The 21,114-nt window shown below is 65.6% G+C and overlaps 1 protein-coding gene across 1 annotated transcript in view; it reads left to right on the forward strand.

Moving 5' to 3' along the window:
• Positions 1–21,114, forward strand: part of SND1 (staphylococcal nuclease and tudor domain containing 1) — a 116,923-nt gene that overhangs the window by 59,869 nt on the left and 35,940 nt on the right. The window contains exons 12-15 of the mRNA XM_035569324.1: positions 678–778; positions 9,721–9,831; positions 14,102–14,174; positions 19,623–19,764. Of these exons, the coding sequence (XP_035425217.1) occupies positions 678–778; positions 9,721–9,831; positions 14,102–14,174; positions 19,623–19,764 (427 nt within the window). The remainder of the gene's footprint in view (positions 1–677; positions 779–9,720; positions 9,832–14,101; positions 14,175–19,622; positions 19,765–21,114) is intronic.

Raw genomic sequence — 21,114 nt, forward strand, 5'->3', positions numbered from 1 at the left:
CTGGAGTCAGGCACTCACCCCTGCACATCCCTGCACCCCCAGGTTGTGCTGAGCCCCGATCCGGCAGCAGTGACCAGCACATGTGCAGCAGGAGCCGCCCCGAGCTGGACCCCTTGCAGCTGGACCCAGCAGTCCCGGAGTGCACCCATCCCCATGCAGGGTGCACAGTTGGGTGGTGGGGGCACCCCGGGGTGCTCCCTGCCCCGCCGAAGCATTCTGCAAGCAGGGCTTTGCGTGCCGCTTGGCGTGGCGCTGGCGATGCTGATGCTGCCTGACAGCTGCGGCTCAGCAGCGAGCCGTGCCGTAACGCACCTGAAGGTGCAGCCAAGCTCTCGTACCAGAGCCCGAACGCCATCACCCATACACCAGGAGGCAGCCGGGCTGGCTGCGTGCTCGGGATCCCGGCCATGGCTCCTGGGTGTGCAGGGAGCTCGCAGCGGGGCTTGGCAGGAGCCGGGCACCCCGGGGACCCAAGCGCCCACCAGGAGCCCACGGCGCAGCTCGTCCGCCCGGCACGGCTCCGGCTTCACTCGGCTCACACCGCAGCATCCGAGGTTGCAGCGCTGACAGCGCCACCAGGGCTGGGGCAAGGGCAGGTTTTGGGGCCTGGGGGTGTGGGAATGGGGGCACCGTGGCCCTGACGCTGCGCCCACGCTGACCCCTGTCTGTCCCCGCAGGTGAACGTGACGGTGGACTACATCCGACCCGCCAGCAGCGCCACCGAGACCGTGCCGGCCTTCTCCGAGCGCACGTGTGCCACCGTCTCCATCGGGGGAATGTAAGTGTGGCCCCGGGGCCCTGCTCTGCGCTCTGCCTCCTGCGGGATTGGGACAGGGGTGGCCCATCCGTGCTGCCCTGCCCCAGCACCGCATCGCCCTGTGCGCCCCAGCGGGGTGGTTTGGGGCCGCGAGGTGCAGGACCCCACCACGAGCTGCCCGCCTCCAGAAGCATCCCAGCCGTGGGTTTGCTTTGGAGGAGCTGTCACTGCTCCCTGCACTGTCTGTCCTGTCCCAGAGGCAAAGGACGTCGCCACCCCCCCAGCCCGGTGCAGCGGTTTGGGGGCTGCCCCACACACACCCACAGCCCCGAGCAGCCCCGTGACCGCAGGGAGCCCCCGCTCTCAGCCAGAGGCTGCCCCCCTCATTGCCAGCCCATCCTCCACCCCACCCCAGCACCATTTCGTGCCCCAGGCCCCTTTGGTGGCTTCCCTGCCCCAGGGGTACGGGGGGGCCCTGCTCCTCTGCCCCTCCTCTCAACAGGGTGGTTCTGGGGCAGTTCACGCGCCCGGCTGGCAGCGGACGGGAGCCGTGTGGGGATGATTTGTCATAGGCCGTTTCCTCCCTTTTTTTTTTTTTTCCTGTAGCAGCTATTTTGGAAAGCCACCAAAGTGCTGCAGCTCTGCTCTTTTTTTTTCACGTTAATCCGAGGTCTGTGAGAGCCGAGCAGCGCGCGCTGCGCGGGGGAAGCGTAGCCGTGCACGCGGGAGCCGCACCGCGTCCCGTCGCCCCGTTACGCCCCGGTGAAGGCACCCGCCGGTGACCTTCGCCTGCGCTTGTCTCTCGGGGGGGGTGAATTCCTCTCCGGGGCAGGGGGCTCGCTGGTGGGGCCGCCGGGCCAGATCCTGAGCGCCTGCGCCCCCCCGGCAAGGCTGCCCCGTCCCCTCTGTGCCTCCGTTTGCTGCTGGGGGCTTCGGGCGCTCCCCGTGCCCCCATCCCCGTGCACTGGAGTGGGAAGCAGGCTCGGGGGGGGCCCAAGCCCTGGGCTGTGCTCAGCGCTGGGTGCTCAGATCCAATCCTCCCGCTGGCTTCGTTACCTGGGTTGCAGCGCTGGGAGAGGAGGCTGTCAGCAGATGGGGCTGCTTGGGGGGGCAGCAGTGTTTGGGGGGGGGTCAGCGGCCAGGGCAGCCCCTGGGGGCGCAGGGAGGCTCTGCAGCACCAGGCGAACCGGGTGAATAGGGCTCCCCCTTCCAGCAGCAGCTCGCCCCGTGCTGCCGCCTGCTCTCAGCGTCTCCAGCTGCAAATTGCCTCCCGAATGCTCCCGAGCCCTGTCTGGGGAGTGAGCCTGACGGGAATTTTCAGGGCCAGTGGTCGGGGTGCCTTCATCGGCACAATCAGGCGTCGGCGGGGTGAGCCGAGCAAGCAGCGAGCATCCTGCTGCCAGCACCCCGCCGCCAGCACGCCGCCGCCAGCACCCCGCCGCGGCGTGCCGACGTGCCGGGGCCGGTCCTGCCTCGCCCCGAGCGGTGCCGGGTGCTCTGCCCCGCGTGCTGGTCGCTGCATGGGTGTAACAGAGCGGGGTCTGTGCCGCCGGCCCGCGCCGCGCCGCGGATGGAGCGGGGAAGAAAGCCTGGCTTGTGCGCCTGGCAGCCGGGCTGGGCTCAGCCTGCTTGGCAGTCGGAGCACGCCGCCGGTGGGGCACGGCCGCTCTCTCGGGATGGGAACCGGGGAGGGTTGCTGATGGCTGCCTCGTTTCTGGAGGCTTCGGCTCCCTCGTTTCTGTGCCGCTGCTGTTCATGCAGGTGGCCCCACGGCAGTGGAGAACAGCGGGAGGAGAGGGGGCAGGGAGGGGTGGAGGGCGATGGCTCCCTGCCCCGAGCATCTCCTCTCCGTGGGGTCAGCTCTGCCCAGGGCAGCAGGGAGATGCTGCTCCGGGCAGCCTTGGAGGGGGCCGGCATGCAGCCAGCCCCTGCGTCTAGCTCCAAGTTGGGCCACACGTCCCCCTGCCCTGGAGCACAAAGCTGGCCCCGCTGCCCATGTCCCTGCCTGCATCCCTGCTCACATCCCTGTCTGTGTCCCTTCCCGCATCCCTGCCCGCTTCCCTGCCTGCATCCCTGCTCATATCCCTGCCTGTATCCCTTCCCGCATCCCTGCCCGCTTCCCTGCCTGCATCCCTGCTCACATCCCTGCCTGTGTCCCTTCCCGCATCCCTGCCCGCTTCCCTGCCTGCATCCCTGCTCACATCCCTGCCTGTGTCCCTTCCCGCATCCCTGCCCGCTTCCCTGCCTGCATCCCTGCTCACATCCCTGCCTGTATCCCTTCCCGCATCCCTGCCCGCTTCCCTGCCTGCATCCCTGCTCACATCCCTGCCTGTATCCCTGCTCACATCCCTGCCTGCATCCCTGCTCACATCCCTGCCTGTGTCCCTTCCCGCATCCCTGCCCGCTTCCCTGCCTGCATCCCTGCTCACATCCCTGCCTGTGTCCCTGCCCCCATCCCCGCCAGCATCCCTTCCCGCATTCCTGCCCAATTCCCTGCCTGCATCCCTGCTCACATCCCTGCCTGCTTTCCTGCCCCCATCCTTGCCTGCATCCCTGCCCATGTCCCTGCCCACACCCTTTTTCATATCCCTGCTCACATCCCTTACCACATCCCTGCCCACGTCCCTACCGCAGCCCCACTGCTCTCCTGAGCACGTTTCCTGCAGGCAGGCTCCGTCCTGGTGGCCCTGGCCACCCTCGGTGCGTTCACCTCGCTGCCCAGCTCTTGTTCTCCCGCTGCCAGGGCAGAGCTTTGTGCCCTGCAGCAGCACCACTGCGCTGACCCCCACCAAGGGGCCACGGCTGGTGGCGATGGCAGCGGCCGGGAGAGGGGGAGCGCCGCGGGCACCGCTTCTGCCCGTCCTGGTGCTCGAGCAGTGCCCATCCCACAGCACCCCATGACATCCCACAGCATCCTGTAGCATCCCACAACATCCCACGAGTATTCTGCACCACCCTGCCGCATCCTGCCACATCCCACGGCATCCCGTGACACTCAGCAGCATTTTGCCGCGTCCCACAGCATCCCGTGGCATCCCACAGCATTCCACAGCATCAGTTGGCATCCCACATCATCCCACATCATCCCGTGACATTCAGCAGCAGCCCACCAGCGTCCTGCGGCATCCCCCAGCATCCCATGGCGCTCAGCTCTATTCTGCCACATCCCACAGCATCCCACGACATCCCGCGGCATTCTGCAGCATCCCACCACATCCCACACATCCCACAACATCCCGCAGCATCCTCCAACATCCCGCAGCATCCCGTGACATTCAGGACTGAATCTGAAGGTCCCAGGACCGGGGTGCTGCGTACCAGGGCAGCCTGGGTGCAGGTGGTGAGCTCAGGGGGTGGCTGCAGTCGCTGCTCTCGTGGCGCTTTCACCGTTTGCTGCAGGCAGCTGGGGCGGGGGGCACAGCCCGGAGCCCGCAGGAGGGGCTTCGGCGGGTGGAAGGTGCCTTTGAGCCAACTTGGGCTGGATTTTCTGGGGAAAACTGCGAAATGAGTTCCGCGCTGCTGGGGAGCGTGGGGGGAGGCTTGCAAACGGCCCTTCTCCCCTCCGCCCTGCTCTGAGTGGCAAAAACTGTATTTCACGGCCTAATGAGATTTTTCCACAGCAAACAGCTTTTCATCTGTGTTCCCATATTCCCGTTCTTTAATCTGGGCTTAGCGGGGGGAAGCATCTTCCCTCTGCGCCCCGGCTCCCGCTCCGCTCCAGAGGCTGCTGTTGGAGGCGGGGGCTGTGCTGGGCCCCCCCGGGAGCAGGGCTGCGGCACGGCACCGCGCTCACAGCCGGGGGGGTCTTCCGCAAGCCGGATCGCTGCGCCCCCTTTCCTCGGCTGCTTCTGGGCTGAGCCCTCCTGTGCGGGCTGCCCTGAGCCCCCGGGGGACTGGGCGGTGGTGGCGGGTCTGGCTGCGGTAGCAGCGTGCGCCCACGGCATCGCAGCCGTCCCCGCGCCCACGACACCGCTGCAGCGTACCCATGGTGGTGGGTGCAACCACTGCAGTGCACCCACTGCATTGCAGGCACCAGAGCGCACCCAGCGCCGTGCACCCACTGCAGTGCAAATATCGGAGTGCTCCCATTGCTGTGCGCCCATCGCCATGCACCCACTGCATTGCACCATTTAGTGCAACCGCTACAGAGCACCCATTGAGCTGCACCCATCGCAGTGCGCCCACGGCACTGCACCCACTGCAGCACCCATCGCGGTGCCCACGCCGTGCCTCCCTGGGTGCCCAGCACATGGCCTGCACCCCGCCACCTGCCCCGGCAGCACTGGGGTCCCCAAATCCCAAGGTCAGCTTACAGCTGCAAAGCGTGACAGAGCCTGGGGCACGCCAGCGCGGGCGGTTTGCTTTGCATTCGAGCCGCGCGAGCCCCTGGCCATGCTGGGGTGCTCGCAGGGAGGGGTTTCCGTGCCGTTACCCATTGAGGGGGTGCTGTGCCAGGGGTGCCCGTGCGAGGCAGCGGGGCCGGGGGGGGCGTTCACCCCGAGTCCCCGGCAGCAGCTGCCAGCACTCTGCTCTCCGTTGTGCAGCCACGTGCGCAGCGCGGTCGGTACCTGCGTGGGCCGCGGTGCCAGGGTAAAGCTGGGCTCGCGCCCAAGCTCCGTGTAGGTTTTTGCAGCCGCTGGAAAGGGACCAGATTTCGCTGCTGCCTCGCAAGCTGCTCCCTCCTACGGGGAGGAGGTGGCTGCGGTCTTGTCCCCGGGAGCCGCGAGGATGCCGGTGCCGGGCCGAGGGCTGGCAGAGCTCCTGGCGCTGGGTGGGGAGCGGGGGGGCCACGAGCGCGGGGACTTGGAACGAAGCCACTCGTGCCGTTCAGCAGGGCAACCCCGGGGCACTGTCCCCGAGTCCCCCCTGCCTCGCGGTGCCCTCTGGGTGTCGTGCGCTCATCCTGGAGATGAAAGCTCTCACCAGGACGGTCCGTCCTGCAGGGCAGCTGGGGGCGATGTCCCTGTCCCTGCACGTGCCACGGCTCCCAGGGGGATGCTGCTCGCCCTCACACCTGGGTTTAGGAAGGATGTGCCGCTGGCATGTGGCCCTGGGGAGGAGGAGAGGCTCCCACAGGCTCCCGCTGGTGTGCACGGGGCTGGGGTGTGAGTGCTGAGCCAGGACAGGCTGCGCCCCCGGGTGATGCACACAGAACCATTGAACATCCCGGCTTGGAAGGGAGCTGCAAGGAGCATCCCGTCCAGCTCCCGGCTCTACACAGGACCCCCCATAACCAAGCCGTGTGTCTGAGAGCGTTGGCCAAGTGCTTTGGGGTTTGCCAAATGCCACCGGGGGGTGCGGGACCCCTGGGGTCGCAGCAGGATCAGGGCCAGGCACCCGTTGGCTTCGCGGTGCTGGTGGCTGCTGGTGGCGCATCCTCCTCCTCGGAGCGTTGATTCCGGCCTAAAATCCTACAGGGGGAACCCAAAGTTGTTTAACCTCAGGCGTGGGATCGGCCCCAGGCTGGTGCCAGCGGGTGGTCCCGCAGGTGGGCAGGGCGCCTGGGACCCCACGGCCCTCCCGGTTTGATCAGAAATCTGCAGGGGTACGTGACACTTAAAAACCTCATCCTCGCTTAATTTAGCCGAAGTTTCCCAAGAAATTCCCATTGGCGTTGCCCTGAGATGCTCCTGGCTGCCCTGCGAGGAGGATGAAGAGAGGACGAAGGCGCAGCTCTGGGCTCGCTGCTCGGAGGCCCGGATAACCCACTCCAGAACGAGGATTCGTTTCCTTCTAAGCAGGCTGTGATGTATTAACGTAGCTCCGGTTGCAGAGGTGGTTTAACATGAGATTTTTAATGATCCCTCCATTAATCCTGGTATTCTGGGATTTAATGCTCGCTGCCCTCTGACCGGTAGAAGTGATGAAAACTTTGATTTCGTGCACATTGGGTGCTTCTGGAGTTCGGCACCAGGAGCTGCAGCTCGTCCTCTGAGTGCAGGGGATTAAAGGCTGGGGACGGGGCAGGGCTGGCCGGGAGTGGGATCTGCCGGACCCCTTTGGGGCTTGGGGTGCAGGGGGACCAAGGCAGGGTCTGGGGGTTTCCCCCAGCTTCGTGCTTGCTCCCAGGGGGTTTCAGCTCGGCTGGCTGCGGGCTCAGCCCCCCGGAAGTGATTGCAAGCACGGCGTCGCGCAGGGAGTCCATCGGCTCGCGGCGGGTTCACGTTACTGTGGGGAAAGGTGACAACAGCCAGCACTGGCCCCTTTGGGTGTCCCCAGGCCAACATTTGCTCCAGGTGCCTCCATCCCATGCTGCAGAGCCCACTGGGGACCCAAAAGCAGCGCGGCCGCGCTCCCCACGCAGCCCCAGCCTTTAGGACTGCTCCTTTAGGACCCGGCAGCGCGGTGGGAGCAAACGCCGGCAATCGTGCTCGTCTTCTAAAGAGCCATAACCACGCTATTGCTGAATAAATGAAGCCATCAAGCAGAGGTGGCAACAAGATTACAACACTTCACAAGTGCTGGGGGCAGAATAAAATTGTCCGTTTAGTGAGCAGACGGAGCGCTCGCTATCGCGCTTGTTTCCTGATGCTTTCCGTGCTGGGTTTTAATCTCCCTCCCTCCCCTCTGCCCAGACCTTCCCCCGCTCCCTGCTCTCTTCCCAGATCGGGGCTGGGGGTGCTGGGAGCTGCCCAGGGCTGTGTGGAGCTGGGTGTCTGCTCTGGGGGCTGCAGGCGGGGGCTCACGGGACCCCCAGCCCGGATCCAGGCAGGCTGTGCAGATGGGAACCCCAGCGCCGGGGTGGGGACACGGGACAAGGAGCTGTGTCCCGGTGGGTTGTGACCTGTCCTGCCCGGTGCTGGTGGCAATTGCCACTGGGGGCTTGTCCCTGCAGTGAGTGGGGTTGAGGATGTGCTGCTGCCATGTGCAGATGTGCTGCAGCCCCCTGGCAGGGCAGCCCTTCGCAGCGCACCGGTGCCGTGCCGTGGGCATCTCCCCGGTGCGGAGCGTCCTGGGGTGCCGCATCCCTGGCCGTGCACCCAGCAGTGTGCGGTGCTGCGGGGCTGGGGGGAGCCACCTGCACTCGTACACTGCGTGGGGAGGATGAGGACGGGGACAGCACGGTCCCCTCCTGTCCCTGCCAGCCCCTCGGGGCCGGGCGGGAGGGCAGGGAAAGAGCCCGGCCGGTGCGCAGGTGCTGCCGGGCTCCCCGGCTGGTGGATGGCGGTGCCCACGCTGCTCGTGCCTTGCGGCCTGGCGGGGCGGTGCAGTACGAGCTCTCGCACGTGAGCTTCTCCCCTCGCACACTCCGGTCCTGGCCGCGTGCCTCGGCCCCGCCGTGGGGCCGCCCGCTCGGCTCCGCGCCCTGCCTGGGGCGCCAGCTGTCAGCGGCCCCGCGCGCCTCTCGCTGCCGCTCGCTCTGTGCTGCGACAGGCGTCAGCTGCCACCCACCTCCCGCATCTCCTCGCTGCCGTGGCTCGGCTGCAGATGGCTGGCTTGCTGCAAAAGCTGTCCCCATCGGAGCTCGCCTGGGGGGACTCCCTCCGGCAGCAGCCTCGTGGCTGCCGGAGGCGGCTGCAGGTCTGCGCGTGAGCGCAGCGCTCCCTGGCACGGTGCCGGCGGCCCCGAGCTCACCCGCGGCACGTGCCGGTGGTGCGGGGCCGGGCAGCGTGCTGGGCACCGGTTCCTGTCGGCTCCCTGCCCGCCGGCTGGGTGCAGCCACCCGCAGGTGCCCAGAGGCAGAGCCCTGGGAGGTTTCCTGCTGGAGGAGCAGAGCAGGGGGTACCTGGGGCTGAGCACCAGCACTGCCAACCCCAGGTTCCTCAGTGCTGGTGCCCTGCAGCGTGTCTCCGTGGTCCCACAGGGCCGTGATTCCCATCCCGTCACCACCCCAAAGCCCGAAATCCCCCAGGGGTCGGGGGTGCAGGGGCAGAGCAGGGCCGGTGCCACCAGCCCTGTGCTCGCCTCCCCCCGGCACAGCCTGGCGTCCGCTCAAAATAGCTCTAGGTGCTTATTCCTGGTTGCTTGGCATTTCGAGAGCTACCTTTGCAGCTGCCTCCTGCTGCAGCTTATTTCCTCGTTTACGAATGCTTAGCTTTTTTTCCCCTGCTCCAAGGCGAGACCTATTTTCGGCTGCCGGTGATGGCTCAGCCCAGCCCCCCCAGGGGCAGGGGGATGCTCCCAGGACGTGCAGCCCGACAAGGGCCCCCGTGCACACGCACACTCATCCATACGTTGTTTTAAAGTGGTGAATTAGCAGTCCATGCCCTGCATATGTAATCGGAGGAGAATTACAGATGCACTCAGCGAAGTAGAATTTATGAATTTGTTTAAAGCGGCAGAAGGTAATGGCAGCCAATTTACTGCGCCGCCGCAGCGTGCGGCGTCGGTTGGCAGGCAGCCCTCGAACCCATCCCGCGTCGACCTCTCCTCTCCTCTCCTCCCCAGCGAGGGGATGGTGGGGGAAGTTATCGGGAGGGAGAACCACGGGCAGGCTCCTGCCTGGCAGCGCTGACAGTTCTCCAAAAAGCCGGGCGGCTGCGACGGGGTTGGGGACGGCGGGCAGCCATGCCGTGAGACGTCCCTGCAGGGACGGGCAGTGTCCCACGCTGGTGGTGGAGGCGTGTGGCCATCCCCAGACAGCATCCCCAGGACACGAAACCATCCCATGGGTGGTCCCTGCTGGCCCTGGTCACTGTCAGACACGTCCCCCTCATCATGTGGGCAAACGGGAGCGGGGTGCCCACTCTGTCACTACGCTTGGGGTGCTGCTGCGCCCAGGGCACGCCTGGTGCAGGGGTTTTTGGGGTGCTCACGGGAGCGCAGGCTGGGCTGCTGCACGCTCGTGCACACCCCCGAGCAGCAGGAGTGCCCATTAGTCGTTACACAGTGCCGCAAACACCTTCCCTTGGCCAGCAGCCCGAAACTGGAGGGGGTCTCCTCTTCCTTCCCCCGGTGGGTCCGGTGCCGTGCACGGGCTCCCTGTGCCGGTGCTGAGCCCCCCTCTCTCTTCTGCCTTGCAGCAACATCGCCGAAGCGCTGGTGAGCAAAGGCCTGGCCACCGTCATCCGCTACCGGCAAGACGACGACCAAAGATCCTCTCACTACGATGAGCTCTTGGCCGCAGAGGCTCGGTGAGTGCCGCTGGAGCTCGGCTGCGCCGGGTGGCGGTGCCGCGGGCACGGCTGGCTCCCTTCCCAGCTCTGCTTCCCCCTTCGTGGCGCTCGGGGCGCCCTCCCTGCCCTTCAGCAGCCTTCACCCCGCACTCAGCGCTGGCTCTGCAAGCTCTGCCCCCAGCCCCGTGGAGCCGAAGCCGCCCCCCCCCACCCCGTTACAGCCCCCTCCATCGCAGCCCGCGCGGTGCTGGCGCGGCAGCCGGGCTCGGCGCTGGCGGAGGGCCAGGCGCGCTCTGAGTCAGTGGGAGCCGGCGCAGCGCATGTGGAATCTCCGTGCTAATGCTGCAACTCCCAGGAGGCAGATTAAAGAAGATAACATTTTTAAAAAAACGCCCCGGGGGGGTCGTTGGAGCCTCACGGCCCATTGTGCTGGGAGCACGGGGCCGGGTGCAGGGTTCCGGGGGCCCCGCACAGCTCCTGGGGCAGCGAGCCCACCGAGCGCTGCCGCAGCCGCCCAGCCCCAGCCTGGCTGCGGGAGAAGTAATTGCATTTAAGCTGTATGACGTCTGAGCAGATCCAGAGGACTTCAGACACATTCTGGCCTCCCGTAATTAGGTTGAGGTTATCGTGGTGAGAAAAATGTGTGTGGCTGCTCCCTGTGCCATGTCCTCGACAGAGGCAGCAGAAGTGCTGATGCAGGCTGGGGCTCGCTGCCGGCCCTGCTCGGCCCGCTGCGGGGAGCGGGGCGCTGCGTGCGCTGGGGTGCGCGGCCAGGCGTCGTCCACATGTGTGTGCTCCAGATGTGTGTGTGTCATCCAGCTGCGTGTGTCGTCCAGATGTGTGCCATCCAGGTGTGCACGGTCCGGAAAAGTCACCCAGATGTGTGCCATCCAGATGTGTGTGTCCTCCAGATGTGCATGGTCCAGACATGCCATCCAGGTGTGCGTGGTCCAGGTGTGTGCAGTCCAGGCGTGCCATCCAGCTGAGCGTGTGCCAGGCGTGCCCGGTCTGGGTGTACACCATTTAGGTGTGCTCGATCCCAGCGTATTTGATCCATGGTCCAGATGTACACACTCTGGGCTTGTGTGGTCCAGCTGCGCACCATCCAGTTGTGCACCATCCAGCTGTGCACGGTCCAGCTGCGTACCATGCAGCTGTGCACCATCCATCAGCACTTGTTCCAGGTGTGCACGGCCCATCAGCACTTGTTCCAGGTGTGCACGATCCAGATGTGCCTGCTCCAGCTGTGCTCGGTCCCGGTGTGCACGGCCCAGGCGTGCGATGTCCAGCTGCGCTCTGTCCTGCCCCACTTCATCCTGGTGCCACCTGCGTGGGGCTGGGTCCCTGAGCCACCCCCGGTTCCCCCCGTGCCCCCGCGGTGCCTGGCCTGGCCCCGGTTGCTCTCCAGCAGGATTTCAGCTCCTCCTCGGCAGCAGCTCCAGCCGCAGCTGCCGGCGCGGTGCCGCCAGCAGGGGCGAGCAGCGTTGAGGGGGCTGCGCAGTGGTTTCTGGCAGCCCGCCGTGCAATACGGTGACGGGCTCTGCTGCAAGCCTCCTCTCACCGGGGGGGGTGGGGGGCTGCTACCAGGCCCCGGCTCGCCCTCCCGCAGCCCCCCCGCGTGGTGCAGGCGGCTGTGATCCGCGGCCAGCAGCTCGCTTGTGGCCTAATTGCGGCACGATGGGGATGTGCCTTGTAGAGCGGATGTGCCTGGCATGAAAGACGCATCTCGGAGCGCTCCGGCACCGAGCCTGCAGCGTGCTCCAGGCTCCGAACCCGGCCCAGGAGGTGGGGGGGGTCCGGGGCCTCCGAGTGAGCAGGGCTTGGAGCAGGGATCAGCTCAGAGCAGGGATGAGCTCGGAGCGCTGCTCGCTTTGGTGGTGGTTGCTCGGGGCTTGTAAAAATGCTTCTGACTTCTCGACTTGTTAGCAAAGCCTGGAGTTGGGTCTGCCCAGGCTGAGCTGCTGGAGCCTGCTCTGCCCTTCTTGGGGTATTTGGGAAGGGGGTGATCAGTGTCCCGCTGCCACCAGATTTTGGGGGATTGTGGACATCGCTCTGCACCCCGCAGCATCCCCTGGCAATGCCTACAGTCACAGAAACTCTGCAAACAGCTGCTGAATAAATCCTGTCCCGTCCTCCGGGAGCACTCTGCTCCCCAAGGTGTGGTTTTCATTCATCCCTGCTCCAAAGCAGGTGTGCGGGGGCTGCATGTCCCCTTCCCCGCCCCGAGCCCCCTCGGAAGGGTTTCCTTGGGCCCTCTGGGAGCTGGCGGTGGTGGCCCTGGGGACACAGAGCTTGAGCAGGAGGGGACATCATGGCACATCCCTGTCCCGAGGGGGCTGCATCCCCGGCTGCCCTTGCTGGGCTTTATGGAGTTTGTTTGACTTTGTCCCTCTTCTAAAGCTGGGGAAGGAGCTGCTTCCCTGTAGAAAAAAGCTGATTCCTCCCGAGCCACTTATCCCTGGATGCAGCGCTGAGCAGGGAGGGGTGTCTCGAAGCAGGGAGGGGGAGAAGAAGAAATCCGTTTGCTGATTTAACAGGTTGGCTTCTTCCAGACAGCTCCGCGAGTGATACAGCTCAGCAAATTGATTGCTGTACAAAGCCTCAGCAGGGCCTTTGAGTTTTCTCCCCTTGTATTTTTATTATCATCACTGTCCACTCCGAGCGAATTCGTGCCTCTTGCCTGGGAGCAGCTATGAAGTCGCTGGCGGGCGGCTGCGCAACGAGGCGCTGCGACGCCCGCAGTCGGTGGCTGCGTAGGGTTCCCTGCTCGAGTTATGGGAAGGATGGGCACGGAGCAGCTTTATCTATGGGGATAAAGCGTGGAGGAAGGTGCAGCCACCAGCCTGCCAGCCACGCTCCCCTCGCACAGGGACGTGCATGGTGCAGGAGCGCCGGCTCTGCCAGGGAAGCCCCAGCTTGGGGATGAGCCCGAAGCACTGAGGGGGCTGCAAACCGGAGCTGTGGGCGCAGCGAGAGCTGGTTTCCAGCCGGATTTGCCCTGCCTGCTGCCAACAGCCATCATCCCAGACTAAAAACATCCCCGACCCCAAAACGCCAGGTTTGGAGCTCATGTGCTGGCGCCGGTCGGCACCGCGCCGCTCTGAAAGGCAGGGCAGCATCTCCAGGTGTGCTTTCTGCTGCATGCACCTGGAAAATAAACGCGGCCTTTGCAGGCTGGAAAAGGACAGAGCTGTCAGGGGAAGGAGCCGTCGGCGTCTGTAGTGAACCTGCGCTGCCCTTCCACCTGCCGCCGCGCTGCCGCCCTGCCTGTGCCGCGCCGGCAGCTGCGTCTGGGGGCACCGCTGCTGCTCCTGCATGTGGCGATAAGCCCGACAGCAGAACCACATCGGGGTCCCCTCGGGGCCCTGGGGCGGCTGCCCCTGCCGTCCCCTGGGCTGTGCAGTGCCCGACTGGCTCTGGCTGCATTTCGAGCTTGCCTTTGGCTTCTGAGAAGGAGCCGGGGGTGCTGATGGGTGAGAAACGCAGCACGAGGCGGCACGGTGCGCACGCAGCCCAGAAAGGCAGCCGGACCCTGCCCCCCCTACCCACTCCGTGATGCCCCGGCTTTGCAGCTTGACCCCGACCTCCCTCACTGCGGTTTTGGGTGCCTCTGCCTCGTGGGTGCTGCCGCGTTACCTCCTCCCCGCTGCAGTCGCTGCTCCTGTATTCATAAGGGATGCGCTTCCTCGGCGGCCGGAGCCACCAAGAGCCCTGCGCCCCCGTTTCCCCATGCCTCACGTGCAGGATCCCGGCTGTCGGGGTTTGGGGATGGAAAACGCGGGTGTGGGGCTCGCAGGGAGCTCCAGGGGCCAGCACCAGCTTTAGTGCCCCGCTCGTTTCCCAGCCGTCCACTGGTGCCACGAGCGGTATCGCTGCATTCAGGCTGTTTCCTGAATGCAGTTGGTTAACGTGGAAGGAACATGCTTCCTTTAGAACTGGAGCATTCGCTGCGTATTTTGCATTTAAAATGATTAGTGCGATTAAGAGCTGAAAGAAACAGGTATTAACTCTGGCTCGGGCTGGGGCGCTCTCCTTCCCGTCCCTTCCCCACTATATGTGGGGAGCAAAGCCATGAAATTTGGTGACGGGGACGCGTGCTCCCCCCAACCAGGTGGGTGCTGGGCCCAGGTGAGCTGCTGGATGCTGCTAATTGGGATTAGAGGCTAACGAGCTGCCGCTCTGCTGGCACGGCGTGCTGCCATGTGGGGACAGTGGGAGCACTGGGGGACAGCGTGTCACCCCCTCTCCGCGCCAGGCGCTGATGGCATGTGCCACCTCTCTTTTGCAGGGCCATCAAGAACGGCAAGGGGCTGCACAGCAAGAAGGAGGTGCCCATTCACCGGGTGGCTGACATCTCCGGGGTAAGGACCCTGCTCTCACAAAGCAGATTTCCCCTGGGGTTTCTTCTCTCCGTGGGGAGGTCTCGCCCCCTGCCCTGTGCTGGGGTGGCTGCGGGCTGGGTCTGGCTCCGTGCACGGCCACAGGAGCATCCCCGGAGCTCCGCTCCCAGCTGGGGGTGTCCGTGCGTCCTGCGTTTGGTGCCCAGCCCTTGAGATGGTTCTCGGTGTCCTCGGCAGGCAGGAGCTCTGTCCTGGGGATGCCAAGCCGCTGTGCCCCCACTGCCACTTACACCAGCCCCCTCTTCCCTGTGTCTCTTGGGGCCCCCAGCAGCATCTGTAGCTCTGCAGCGACGGAGGCACTGCGACGGGTGAGCACAGGGACGCGGGTGCGGGGACGTCCCCGCTCCGAGCTGTGCCGGGCGCACGAAGCCCCCGGGTTGTTAGCGGCCCCGTAACTCAATCAGGGAGGCGAGCAAAACGGTTGGTTCCGGCCGGCAGGCGGAGGGGGAGGGCCCCCGCAAACAAAATTAGGGTAATACATCACCGCTTTTATGAAGATTTGTTAATCTTTTTTAATCTTTAATAGTTTTCTGTAAATTGATCCCACTCCGAGTTAGGCGAGTGTCAGCAGTTGTGCGGCATGATGAATGCGGGTGTGCACTGAACTGACAGGGTGTGCTTTAGCACTGCCAAAATAATTTAATGGGAATTAGCGTCGGCGCTCCCCTCCCGCTGCCCGGGCTCGGGAGGGGCCCCGCTCGCTCCGGCTGCAGGCAGGATGCTCAGGCAGCGCGCGGGGATTTCGGGGTTTTTTCAGTGTAGGTCACCCGCGGCCCCGGCTCCCTCCTCGCACCGGTGCGGGCGTCCGTGAGCGTAGGCGTTTGCTTTTCATCCTGTGCATGCCACGTGGGGCTGAGCCACCGGTGGGTGGTCGTGTTAGGGTGAGCAGGGATGTCCGGAGGGGCTGCAGGTGGGGCCCCAACAGTGGCCCCGCAGTGCTGCTGCCCCATCTCGGTGCCGTGCGTAATGCAGCGGTGCAGCACCGGCACCGTGTCCCGCTCCGTGCCGCTGCCCCAGGGGGCTCGGCCCCATCCCCGTGCCATGGAGCTGCTGCGTCCCGGCTCCGCTTTGCCCTGGCTCCCAGCACGAGGCTCACGGGAACTCATTTGGCCACATGCTGCCGGGAGGCTGCCGGATTTCACCCAGTTCCCACAGCTCCAGCCCGCGCTCCTCCTGCTGGGAAATGCCCTTTCCCCATCGGGTTGCGGCCACCCTGGTGTCCCCCGGCCCCCATGTCCCGGAGCAGGGGAGGGGAGGGCTCTGAGCGCACCCCAGGGGCGCACCCCATCCTCCTGAAGCAGCCTCCCTCCAGATGAGCCCGCGGTGCTGCAGGCTGCACGGAAAGCAAAGGCAAAAGGCAAAAAGAAAAAAAAAAAGCGAAGAGGGAAATGCAGCAGCGATCATAATGCCGCCTCGCCCACGCTCGCCTCTGCGGTGGCCTCCTTTGCAGTCCCGCTGCTGGGCGAGGTTTGCTGCTCCCCGGCCTCGGAGACCCCCGACTGCTCTGGACAGCAGGGACCATCCCGACGTCCGTCCATCCGTCTGTCCTTCCCCAGGCTGGCGCTGCTGGCTTGCTTCTTCAGCCAGGAGAAATGGCGTTGGCCGGGCGCATCGGCGTTCCCATCGCTGGCACCCAAAGTCAGCGGGGTGCAGCCGCTTTTCCAAAAATCCCCCGAGCGCCCCGCGAGCTGATCCCACGGCTCCGACCTCCGCAGCCCCGCGGGAAGGACGCAGCCCCCCCCGCTGCCACCCCAGCCACCTCCCGCCTGGTCCTGCCCGGGGACATTTCAGGGGCTCAGCGTGTGGGGATCTGCTCGGGCAGCCCCTCTTCCTCATCCTCCCTCTTCCTCGTCCTCCCCTCCGTGCAGCGGGGAGAGGCCGGCGCTCCTTCCTCCCGCTTCCCGGCATCCTGCCGGGCTCACGGGCGCCTCAAAGCAGCGCGGTTCTGCTCCGGAGCAGCTCGCTAAATAATTCAGGTGGTGTAAGACAAACCTGCGCCAGCTCGCCTCTCCCGTTACACCGCGCGCGCTCCGGCACGGGCACGAGGGCGAGCGTGCGGCCGCCTGAAAGCCTCCCGTCCTTGGGCAGAGTCCTTGAATAATTTTGCATAATTGGCAGCGCTTCACATAAAAGTCGAGTTACGAGGATATTTTTCCTCGCTGTATTTATGCATAATTTTCCTTCAATTCCCAGCTAATTAAACGCTTGAAGCGTTAAAATAATAGTGGGGACAGGGGGGGGCGGCACCTGCCCTGGGGGCTGAGCGGGGCTGGGGTCCCTGCTCCGTGGGGAGGGGGCAAAAGGTGCGGGATGGGGGTGACACCCTCGGTGGCTTCCCAGGGGGGGCTTTCACCCCAGGGGGGGTGCACGGAGTCAGCTGGGGGGGCCGTGCCCTGGAAGAGCCTCTTCCTCCCCAGGGACACTGAAGGGAGCCTCGGGCACCGGCTCAGTGGCAGGGGACGGATCCTGCCCGGCTCTGGTGCCATCGCTGCCCTTCCCCATCCGAATTTGTGCCGAGCTGCCCAGTGTCCGCAGCGCCACGGGTCGGGGGCTGCGGGGTTTTGGGGCTGGGAGCCCTGACCCCATGCAGCTCCCGGGCCTGACCATGGGGTCTGCTGCCCGGGGGGGGTCCCGGAGGGGCTGCAGGAGCAGGAGGGGGCTTTGGCAGAGCCGAGCTGGCCCTGGCCCAGCCTGTGCGATGTGGTATTTGGGAGAGGGGAGTGGGGCAGCTTGGGATAGCTCAGAGCAAGCACAGGACCAGTGCGCAGGGTGCAGGGGGTGGCTCCAGGTGCAGGGAGAGGATGGGATTTAGGAAGGATGGGATTTAGGAAGGATGTAATTTAGGGGCTGAGACTGGACCGTGGGGCTCAGAAAGCAATCTTTGCTCATTTAGGTGCCCTGGGGGGTGTTGTGGGTGCACCCCCCCTCCCCTGGAAGCTGCTCCCCAGCTGCAGCGCCCGGCTCCAGCTGCCCCCGAGGCTCCTACAAGGTCCCGCCGGCGGAGGGGCCGGCGGCGCGGGATGCTCCGTCCGTGTCCGTTCCTCCCGCCTTCCTCCTGCAAAGGACGCGCGGCGTGTCCTTCAGCGCGCAGCCACCGGCTGGGCTGGGCGGCCGTGAGCTCTGCAGCAGCTGCTCCCGTCCCAAAGGCCGCCAGCCGCGGCGTCACGCGCCCGCTGCCGCCACCGTGCCGGGCTGGTGTGCGGTGCCGGGGAGCCGGAGCCGCCCCGAGCACTCCCAAAATTCACTCCCGGGGATCGCTGCCAGCCCTGGCACAGCCTCGCCCTCCGGATGAGGGACGGATCCAGCCCTGCTCGTGGTGCTGGCTGCTTGGCCACGGACACGGGCGTCCCACGACAGCGCTTGTCCCACGCGGCAGCACTGGCGGTTTCCTTCCCATGGGTGCTGTTGCTCCAGGTGCCCGTGCCAGGAGGCTCAGACGTGTCCTGGGTCTCCTTTTCCTGTCCCGGCTGTGGCGTGCACCTTGGTGCCCTCGCTGCCTCCACTCGGTGTTTTCAGGACCCATCTCCCCAGTCAGATTCCCCGCTCCTGTCCCACTGCATTGCAAGGCAGCGGCACACGGAGGGCAATGGTGGAGGAGGAGCACCGCGGTGCAGGAGGGGACCTCGGTACCCCCAGCATTTGGTGCTGCAGCCCCATGTCCGTGGTGCAGGAGAGGAGCTCGGTACCCCCGGCATTCGGTGCTGCCTCCGTGTGTCCATGGTGCAGGAGGGGAGCTCGGTTTGGCGCTGCAGCCCCGTGCCTGAACCTGGTGCCGTGGGCAGCCCAAGCCCCACCACGGCCGTTTTGGTGAACGAGGGATCGGGAGCAGCTCAGAGGAGCACAGCACAGCTCCAAGCAGCGCAGATCCCCCTGCACTGGTGGAATCCCAGGACCGACCGGCCTCTCCCCGCTGTCCTGGCACGCCGGGGACCGAGCCGTTACCTGTCACTCCCGTGCCGCCCGCCTCCACAGCCGGCGTGCCTTGCCGCGCGGTGATTGCCGCTCCCCACTTATCATTCCACATTAACCACCAGCGCCTGCACGCCTCTTCCCTTCTCGCGGAAGAGCTGCTTTGTGTTATGCAAAATCCTTGTGGATTTTTAAGGTCATCCTCGAGCACGTTTGAACACCGCTGCGCCCCACAGATGCTGGCAGCGGCAGGCGCGTGATGCCAGTCCGCAGCATCCTCGCTACCGCGCTCTTCCTCACCACCGCGCTCTTCCTCGCTGCCCCACCGCCCTTCCCGGGGCACGGGGGCTTCCCCACCTGGCACCTGTGGGACGGACCTGCCGGTGGGCTCCTTCATGCGGCTCGTTTTTCCCTCAGCTAATCAAATCGTGACTGCATAGTGATTACCGCTAATTAGTAGCCTTCATTAGCAGCTCCCATTTTAGATTTGCATATGTTAGACCTAAGTGGTTAACATGGGGTAATGTGGTTTTCCTTTGCGTGCAGATTGCACTTACATGTGTTGCATTAACTTCTTGGCTGCACATCTGCTGAACGCCCTCCCCGGGCCTGTTCGGTGCCCGTGGCGCGCGTGGCGCGGAGCCACCCGGCATCAAGCGCTGCGGCAGCACCGCAGGGGGACCGGGGGGCGTCTCTGCCCCCCCTGCCCTGGTGCAGCCCCAGCAGCTGCCACCACGGCCCCGCTCCCCCCGTAGCCCCGAGCCTCCGCTCCGCAGACCCACGTCCCTTCCCTCCCCACAGCGCCACTGTTCAGGCGTGGATGCTGCAGCTGCCAGCACAGCGCCCGGCACGGCCACCTCCGCTGCTGCCGCGCACCGTCCCTCCTTTGGGTCCGGGTTCGACGGGGGAGGCGCGGGGTTTGGGCTGTGGCAAGCTCCCTCCCTTCCCTCCGCAGCTCATTTTTCTAAATTAAGGCCGGAGTGAAATACAAAGCCACCTGGCTGTGTTTTATTTTAGGAGCTGCTTGGCTTTGACTTTTCTTCCCTGGGTGAATAAATCAGGAGCTCGCGGCACGGCGCGCCGTGCCTCCGAAATGTGCCGGTGGCGGCGATCTCGGCCGAGGCCACAGCTTCAAAGTGGGGGGGCTCCATGGGCACTGCGCCCAAGTTGTGCCTGAGCTGCTCAGCATGGATCCAGCCCTTTTGGTGGACAGGACTGATGGAAGGGGGTCCTAGGAAAGGGGGGCTGCAGGGCGCTCCGTCAGGGATGGGGAAGGATGGGGCGGGATCCGGCCTCCCTCCCCTGCTGATGTTGGGGCCGCGGGTGCCAGCGAGGGGAGGGCGCAGTGTGGGCTGGAAGCCACCCGAGCTGTGCCCACATCCCACATCCCGCTCCCCATCCGGGGTGTGGGGGGGGGGTTAAAATGTTGTCCCCAGAGCGCCGGTGCCACGAGGGGGCTGCGGGAGCGGTGCGGCGCGCTGATGCCCCTTCTCTCCCCAGGACACCCAGAAGGCGAAGCAGTTCCTGCCCTTCCTGCAGCGCGCCGGCCGCTCCGAGGCCGTGGTGGAGTACGTCTTCAGCGGCTCCCGCCTGAAGCTCTTCATGCCCAAGGAGACCTGCCTCATCACCTTCCTGCTGGCAGGTGAGGCGCCGCGCCGTGCTGTGCCACGCGAGGAGGGGACGGCTCCGGGGGCACGCACGGACCTCCCGAAAGTGCCTCTGCCCCCTGCATCCCGTCCCCTGCTGGTGGGGTGCAGGAGGGTTTAATCAAGCCGGGCAGCGCTAATTGGAGCTGGCCGGAGAGATGGGTGCTAGAAAGCGGTGCCCCCGGTGTATTTGTCCCTGGCCTTTCCCCGAGCTCCGCCGGTGCCTGCGCCCATTTGGGGCTGGGATTCGGGAGCTTCCTGCATGTCTTGGCATTGCTGCTGCTCTCTGTCCTGCGTCCCTGGGGGTGGCACTCGGGCTCTGCCTGCTGCTGGGGGACAGGGGTGGGGAAGCTGAGGAGAAGCCAAGGGGAAGCCAAAGGGAAGCCAAAGGGAAGCCGTCCTCCACCAGCACCAGGGAGGAGAATGTCAGGAGAGGAGGCTGCAGGGCTGCGGCCACTGGGGTGCGGGACCAGTCCCCGAGGACGGACGGGGATGGGGACGAGCAGCTCTCAGTGGAGCTGAGGCCACCCCGGACGCATCGCCCCAGAGAAGCAGGACTGGGGAGTTGTGGTGCACCAGGAGGAAAGTGCACGTCTTTGTGTACATGCAGTGGTTGTTCCAGTAGGTCCTACAAAAACTGCAGAGCTCCCCCTCCAAAAGGGTCCCGCTTGCGGTGCACGGTGCCACCAGGGCTTAGCCTCCTTCGCCAGAGCATCGCAGCCGTCCTTTGCCCCACAGCCACGCTCCAGGAGCGTTTGGACCTGCCACCTTCCCGGGATGTGGGACAGGGCAGGCGGCAATGTGTGGCCCCAGGAGGAGGTCGAGGAGGTTGAGGAAGATGAGGAGGATGAGGAAGGCCCCGGGGCAGCTCGCGGAGCCCTGGCAGCCCGTGCCGCGTGCTCGCGGTGCTTCCATGGGAGCCGATGTGGGGCGGCTTCGCTCTCGATCCAGTTTCTATGGCAATAACCGCGTATAAAGGATGACCCTGAACGCTGATCGTTCACAACTCGGTTATGAAAAATTCAATAAGCGTATAAATAGATCTTATATGGGGATAACAACACCGCGGCTTCTGTAAGCAACGGCTCCTGCCGCTCCCACCCAAGGGATGCTCCCCTGGGGACGGCGCTGGGACGGTCCCCGGCCGTCCCATTGCTCCTGCAGCACGGGAGATGCGCAGGCGCTTGCTGAGCCTGGGCTCCCCCACAGCCGCCCCTTCCTTTCTGCTGGGGCTTCTGAGCACGGTTTGGGAGCAGGAGGGACCGTGGCTGGTCCGGGAGCAGCTCACAGAGCCCCGCACACATGGGCACGGCCCCTGCCTGTGCCCCGGCTCCTTGTCCCCATCC

Source organism: Cygnus atratus, chromosome 1 (assembly GCF_013377495.2).
Source record: "Cygnus atratus isolate AKBS03 ecotype Queensland, Australia chromosome 1, CAtr_DNAZoo_HiC_assembly, whole genome shotgun sequence".
Classification (NCBI taxonomy): domain Eukaryota; kingdom Metazoa; phylum Chordata; class Aves; order Anseriformes; family Anatidae; genus Cygnus; species Cygnus atratus.